This window comes from Pteropus vampyrus, unplaced genomic scaffold (genome assembly GCF_000151845.1).
Source record: "Pteropus vampyrus isolate Shadow unplaced genomic scaffold, Pvam_2.0 Scaffold11, whole genome shotgun sequence".
Lineage (NCBI taxonomy): Eukaryota > Metazoa > Chordata > Mammalia > Chiroptera > Pteropodidae > Pteropus > Pteropus vampyrus.
This window is the reverse complement of record NW_011888792.1, coordinates 18717566-18725711: the sequence shown is the minus strand read 5'-3', so window position 1 is coordinate 18725711 and position 8146 is coordinate 18717566. Positions and strand designations below refer to the sequence as shown.

Genomic DNA, 8146 nt, shown 5'->3' with positions numbered 1-8146 from the left:
AAACTTTTTGTGCTTCTCTTAAAGGGGTTGTAGCTCAAGCAAGATCTGTTCTTGCATGGCACAGTCGATATAAGTTCTGCCCAACCTGTGGAAGTGCAACTAAAATTGAAGAAGGTGGCTATAAAAGAGTGTGCTTAAAAGAACAGTGTCCTAGCCTCCATGGTGTTCACAACACATCATATCCAAGAGTTGGTAAGCCTTTTACAGTGAAATCTTAGCCATCTAGAATCTTATGGAATGAGACATTCTGGAAAGACAAGATTTTGAGTAGCTGAGGGGTTAACCTTTTTATTAAAAGCATATTTAATTTAATAACCAATAAGACTGTAAATACTATGACATACCTTCATGACTTTTAAGTAAAGGACATTGTACATAATTAGCCATTTCTTATCCCTAGGTTAATCAATATGAATTTGTTGAGATACATGATTTCAAAAGCTCACTAATCCGGGTCCATTTAGTACAAAGACAAAAAAAAAAGCCCCAAAATTCAGTACCTGTTTGAGACATCCCATAAGCAGTATAGCCTGGTATCTGCTTGTACCTTCTGTCTGTCTTTTAATTGCCTGCTTTGAGTCTGCTGTAGATTTAGATAACCCAGCCCTTTAAAACTGTTGAAAACACATAGACCCAGCAACAGCTAAGGAGGTTTGAGAGTAAAATGCATGGTTTAGTGATCTGTTTTTGCTGCTCAGGAGCCTTTTATATTCCTGGTTCTCGGTCATGATCTAGTGAGGATAATTCAATAAATCAGTGACTTCTGGAGAGATTAATTGTTATTTAATACAAATATACTTTTTTTAGTGGACTTAATCATAGAGCTACATAGAGCTTTTAAAATCATTTTGTTAAGAATTGATATGGAAAGGAGAGAGGGAAATTCACTACATTTGCTATGATAAAATTTGAATTTTCTCCATGCCATGTATTACCTTCTAAAACTTTTTTTATTCAAAAATAGCATACCTAAGTACACAATACGTGTTGCTATTAAGATGAGAAGGAAGGCAAAATTGATCTTCTTTTATCTGACATTATTCTGTGCTACTTCCCTGAAATACTCTGTCACTAGGTAGAAAGAAACAACCTCTTGTAACTAGAAACTAAAGTCTTTTTATTGTCACACTAGACAGTGACTTCATGCAATGAGTCTAAATTATTTTTTTCTGTCATTTATACGTCTGATTTTTTTTTTTGATAGATCCAGTAGTAATCATGCAAGTTATTCATCCAGATGGGACCAAATGTCTTTTAGGCAGGCAGAAAAGATTTCCCCCAGGCATGTTTACTTGCCTTGCTGGATTTATTGAACCTGGTAAGCCTTTTCTTAATAATTTTTATAATTTTCATTTAGCTAATAATTTTCAAATAAAAATTTTTGACAGCATTTGAGAAATCTTTGATAAATTATCGTATTATAAAACTGGGATTTTTAAAATATTTTCTGTGTATTTTAAATGATATAATTTTTGTCTTGACAAGTAGAATAATTTTGTCTGTTCTAAAAATTCAGTACTCTGTCATATAGCTTTCATATGTTGCCATTACCCAAGGTATCTGCACGATTTACACCTCACTTCTGTACTAGACTCGGCTGTTACCTTTTCAAAAGGCCTTCCCTGATAGCCTCAAATATATTAGTTAGCGCTATACCCAGCATCCACAGTTCTTGTCATTCTACCTGACTTTTCCTTGTAGCATTCATCACCACCAAACATGGTATGTATGTATGCATGTATGCATGTATACATGCATGTATGTGTGCACATATGTAGCTAGCTAGCTAGCTATTATCTGCTCATACCAGAAAGTAAGTTCCCTAAGGGCAAGGACTTTGTTTTATTCACTGGTGTATCAAGATTTTACCTTAGAGCAGTGCCTCTTATGTAGTAGGAGTTCAATAAATATTTGTGGAATAAATGAATGAATATATCTAATACATGTTTAATCTCAACTTCTAATAGTAACCTGCATTGATAAATAATAATAGTAAACATATTTATAGCCATGCTCTGTTTTGAAGGTTTTTCATATATTAAATTATATGATCCTCATACAACTTTATAAAGTTAGATACTGTTAAAGCAGTTTTAGATAGGGCACTAAGGCACAAGGACTGAATAACTTGCCAAGGTCAAGTAGCTAGTAAGTGGTAGGGTGCAGATTCAAACCTGGGAGCTTTTAATCACTATGCTGCCTCTAGTAGCTCTAGGTTATTTTTTTTTTTTAACTGCTGTATAGCATTCCATTTGTGAGTATTCTGAAATTCATTTATTCATTCTGCTTTTGGACATTTAGCTCACTTTAAAGCTCTTGATATTACAAATAATACTGCCATGAATATATTTATACTACTCCTAGGACACATTTGCGAGTTATTTAGCGTATATACCTGAGAATAGAATTGCTAGCTCATCATAGGATCCAAGCATCTTAACCTTTTCTAGAGATTGCCAAGTTGTTCTCTGAAGAGCCTTGGCCAATTTACACTCCTTTTAGCAGTACATGAAATTTTCTTTTGTTCCACATCTTCACCAAGCTAGGATTTTCAGACATTTTAATTTGCCATTCTGATGTGTGTGAAATAATATGTCATCATAGTTGTCATTTTCATTTCCCTGCTGATGGAGCAACTTTTACAAGTGTGTATTAAGCATACAATTATCTTTATCTCTGAATTTTACATGCTTATATTTTTTGCCTATATTTGTTTTGGTTGTTTATTTCGAATATTTTGCAAAAATATTTTGCAAAATATCCCTAATATTTCTAAATATTGCAAAATATTTCTAACTTCTAGGTAAACTTTAATTTAGAAACTATTCTCTCTATTCTATTCTCAATTCCAACAAATCAAATACATTTATAGGAATCATTTTATTTTATCATTAGCTGAGTTAACAGTCATCCAGAGGAAAATACTCATTTAGAAAGAAAAACATTAAGTTTCATCTTTGTGGCTTTTTAACTATTTTGAAAAGAGTAATCTGCAATAATCAACAACATAAAAGAGTTTCAAGATTTTAATGCAGAAAATGTTAGCTTTTTATAAAAATTACATAGTGATATTTATAACTAGTGATAATCCATAAATGAAATACTGCATAGTGTTTAGCCAGTAGTAGGTGCTGGATAGTTGTAGGTGTTATAATTTTTAAACTGTAACTAAAAATTAGGACCTTTAAGAAATAAAGTTTATTGGTATTTTGATTGTGTATATGGTCATATACTTTTAAATATAATGTTTTCTTGAATTCTGGTCTAGTTTTAGGTTTCTGCTTTCTGATTCTTTGAATTGGGTTTCTGTCCAAAGTGATTTCCATATGTTTAAACCAATCGGAACACAAACTATCCAGGGCATGTTCATCAACTACCTGTTCTTTTGCCCCATTTGATTAGGGGAGACAATAGAAGATGCTGTTCGGAGAGAAGTAGAAGAGGAAAGTGGAGTCAAAGTTGGCCATGTTCAGTATGTCTCTTGTCAACCATGGCCCATGCCCTCCTCCTTAATGATTGGTTGCTTAGCTGTGGCTGTGTCTACAGAAATTAAAGTTGACAAGAATGAAATAGAGGATGCCCGCTGGTTCACGAGAGAACAGGTAAAGTTCAATTTAATTTCTTTCTTCTATTGATTGTTCTCTGACTGTATTGGTTTAGGCATGCAACAGGGTTACATGTTTTCAACAAGTTGAATGAATGGCTATGGCCCATTCATCATGCATGGATTACAGTGTAATTGGTTTGTCCTATGTTAACTCATTTTGTAAGATTCATCTAGTAATGATGGTTCTATGCCATTTTCTAATTTCAAATGCCATTCCTTCATATTAATACCTTTCAATGGACTTAAAATAGATAAACATTATTTCAGAGATGAGAAACAGTAATATCATTCTTAGACGTTTTATATTTTAATTTATAGCTTTAAAACATCTCTCAAAAAACTCAGTAAAAATGCTTAAAATTTCTGAAAAGTTCTTGTTCATTTTAAAATATACTTAAGGACAAGAATGACGAAACTGTATAAGAAACATATACTCACAAAAACTTTTTTAAATGCCATCATTAAGTAATATAATGAGAGATAAATTACTTGTCTATGTTATGCATGACCCAAAGTATTTGTACAGAAAACAGATGGATGGATACACTACAATACTAAAGACCTGAAATTCTTTCTGACTTTGTCTACACAAAATTTATTTTATGCTCAAGCTCAAAAAGCAGAAATTAGATTTTTTTTTTAGAATTTTGTAAAACCGAACCTGTCCTAGAAGTTGACTTCACTTTGAAAATAAATGTGGAGCATATACTTTGCTTTTTCATGACCTCGTTTTTTAAAGAAATATGCCTTTCTAGAATTGAATCACTAACTCATTGAAGCAACTATAGATACTGTACTAAATTTTTCATGTTGAATATGAATGTTGTCACTCTCCACTGCTGTTATTCACAGTAACAGTCATCACATTTTAGTTGAATTGTATAAGCATATAAATGGTATTTAATATGATATCATTGGAAATACTAATACATGTTATTGTGGTGTATTTTAGGTCGTGGATGTTCTGACCAAAGGGAAGAAGCAGGCCTTCTTTGTGCCACCAAGCCGAGCTATCGCACATCAATTAATCAAACACTGGATTAGAATGAACCCCAATCTCTAAATCAAATAACTAGACTTTGACTGAGTAGTAATTGATTTCTAATACCACTTATTCCTCAAGCGAGATTAGAAATGTCCATGTTCCTTAAAAAATATCACAACACAAAATATCATATTGGCTTTTGGAAATACTTTCAAAGTGTACTTTTCATCTTGATGATACAATTTCTATTTTTATAAATTACCACATTGCCTCAGAGTTTGTTAAATCTGAGTCAGCCTTCTCAGAACATTTTTTTGTGCTCCACAATTTCATCTCACAAAACTGTATTTCTAATAAGAAATCATGTTGTAAAGAAGTATGTTCTGAAAATGTAAATAAATCTAAATTTTAGCACTTCATATTAGACCAAACACTAAAGACCAATCACTAAAACCTATTTAAAGGAATTCTCCTCAAAGGTCAGATATTAAATAAATCCCAGATGGATTTATATATTTAATAAAAACACTGGCTTTACATCATATCTTTTTTTGAGAAATGAGGCAAATAATTTTAATGAATTTTGAGCTTGATTTTTAGTCTTTTCATTATCACAAAGATTCTTTTGATTGTCAATAGCTGATTTTTGCTCATCTTCCCATTATAATTCACTTTCTTCTGGTTGCATTGTTATAGCAGTGCTATGGTTTTACTGTTGCTACTAGTCTATTTTCATCAGTGTTAAGAATTTTGTATTTTAACAGCTGTGCTAGTGATCAGAATATGATGCCCTCGTGGAAGGATAGCTTAAGTGAGAGTATACCATTGTGTTTGGGACCTCTTCCTTAAACCTAAAATTAATTAATCTATTTATCTGTTAGTTATACTCAAAGTCTTAAAACAAATGTCATTTTTTGATAAGAGAGGTACCTACATTAGCAAAAGATTTTATAATCATTACTAACAACATTTATTAAATTCAAATATAACATCTTGGTTTTGGCCTTAAATCAACACATTCTAAGAAGCCTTTAGAAAGTAAATACATAGTTTACAATTTTGCAACATAGAATTGTCATATTTTAAAATTAAGTTACTTAATTATAATTTATTAACTTAATTAAAACAATCTGTAGTGTATAACCCAGTGCAGGATTCCCCCTCCAATAGAATGTAGAAACTATTACTAAAAGTATATATAGAATAAACTAAAGTATCAGACAATAAGAATTCAGTTTACCAAAGATTGTTAATTAAAATTTTAGCTACTAAAATTCATTTAACTTAAATAATTTTCTTAGATAAAACTTTATTTACTAATAAACAATTATTTTCTTAGTAATTGATGAAGGTTTTTTGATATCAGGGCTTTCAACAAAATTAAGACTTTCACACGATATTATGATATATAAAATTTGAACTACATAGGAATATAGAAAGTGATGTGCCTTTATTATTACGAAGTATAATGACTCCAAATGTACCTTTAATACTTACAGATCCTAAGATTACATCAAAAATTTCAAGTTTCCATAATGTTAGGATAGCAAAGCAAAATACAAAGTATTGACAAAGCGTAGTTATATATTTAGTTTTTGACATTTAATCCTGTACTCAGGGAAAATCAGTATCCAAGTACATTATTGTTTTAATGATTATGCTTAAATTGCTAATCTCTAAGAAGTGAATAGCTACATGTAAGTAGAAGGAATAGCCAAGAAATGGTAGAGGTTCAAGTAACCATGAATGTAGTCTAATGGAAATGAAAGTAACAAAACATTAAAACATATATCTATTTTCTGTTTTATGTGTTACGTGTGTTTTTAATATGATTTGATAAATATCCTCTGAGAAAGTGGAAAAAGCCAAATTTCAGTCATCATCCTCTACTTAGAATTAATGATGTGTAAACAAAAAGTACAAAAGCCTTTTTCAAAGTTGTCATATTTAGAAGACTTAGATTTTTTATTTAAATTTTAATTTTACAGTTTTGGGTCATACATATGTATATATATGTACACACACAGACATATACATGTATATAGCATATGTGTATGTATATATGTACACACAGGCTTCCAGATACATATATATGTCAGTAATTTTTTATCTTCAAATTTAAAGTTACTCTAATGTCTATTTTTATTGCATAATATTACCAGCCTTTGCATTTTTAATTTTTCACTCATTTACTATTCATGGAAGGACTAAAAGAATTAGATAGAAGCCTACATATTTCATTTAATTGGAAAAAAATGACTGAGTAATTCTTTTAAAGATCAGGTAAGGGATATGGGTAAAGACAACAGAACAACCAAGATGAGGCCATGAGGTAGAAGGAAAAAGTATGAGTTTGCTGCAAATAAACTTAATTAAATCTCATATAACAATAGACAAAACTGGTCCTCGAACTGTGTTGCTAATGTATATATAGCAAAATATTAGGTGAAAATGTTCTATAAAACAAATTCATTATTTAGAATAAAATTTTCACAATGCAAATTTTACTAGGGATGAGAACCAGTTATTAGGTTCTGAATATTAGATATGTAATACATGTTATGTATATTATATGTATTACATATGTTATATGTGTGTGTGTGTGTGTATATATATATATATATATATATACACATATATATATATGTGTGTGTGTGTGTGTGTGTGTGCGCAAGGTGGGAGTGGTAGGTGCTGAGTGAAATTTAAGTGCATGGTACAATTAAAAGGGCCAGTTCTAGTAGAAAAATATCTAGGACAAAGTAATTCAAAGTGCACATTTAGGAGTTTATCTGTCCACAAACATAAAAGATCTAGGTCTTAAGCACTTGCAAAGAGGTTAGAAAAGGAGGGCAGAAGAGTTTGACTTCAGTGCAGATGAGGGAGGGTGCTCGATAAGAGGGCCAGATGCTTCAGAGCTTTGACACCACAGCGGCAGATGAGTTTTCAAGATATATTTTGAAAACTCCTGTTTTGAGAAGATGGGTAGTAATGCTGCCAAGAGCCTGTGTCTTCCAAAAGAGTCTCCTTGGTCAGGAGAGAACTAGAAAGGAATTGTTTGTGAAAATAAACTCAATGCTGAAAATGATTTTTTTTTTTTTTCTATACAACACCTTGTTTTTTTTCTTCCTGGAACAATCAGTATTCAAAACAGCTTCTGAAAGAGGGAGTGTGGTTTATCATATATAATAGATTTTCAAATAATTCAGTTTATTTGCCCAAATTAGAAATGGTCAAGAGGAAAGTTATTCAAGTAATAAAGATGGTAAAAATGGGTAATCAGAAGCTTGAATTATTGTTTAGGAAAAAATTTTCAACTATAAAATGAACATTTGGACATGTTAATTGAACTAAGAGACAAGTTCTTCACTCTATTTTCACTAAAGGATATCCACATATAATTGTACTCCTTGGTGGAAATAGCACTTTTAACTTTTCTTTATTCAAGAATACTGTTTGTTTTACTGCTAAGCAGACAATGCCATAGCATTGGACAATGAACATTTCACAATTCCCATTACAGTGATGCTCTACAGAATAGTGTGCATGGCTGTGAA

General features: G+C 31.2%; 1 protein-coding gene across 5 annotated transcripts in view; it reads left to right on the top strand.

The window, feature by feature from the left end:
* Positions 1-6396, top strand: part of NUDT12 (nudix hydrolase 12) — a 14102-nt gene extending 7706 nt beyond the window's left edge. For all 5 annotated transcript variants that reach the window (XM_011378794.2, XM_011378810.2, XM_011378816.2 and 2 more), the window contains exons 5-7: positions 1205-1318; positions 3403-3602; positions 4560-6396. In XM_011378794.2, coding sequence (XP_011377096.1) covers positions 1205-1318; positions 3403-3602; positions 4560-4670 — 425 coding nt within the window. In that variant the 3' untranslated portion in view covers positions 4671-6396. The remainder of the gene's footprint in view (positions 1-1204; positions 1319-3402; positions 3603-4559) is intronic.
* The last annotated feature ends 1750 nt before the right edge of the window (positions 6397-8146 follow it).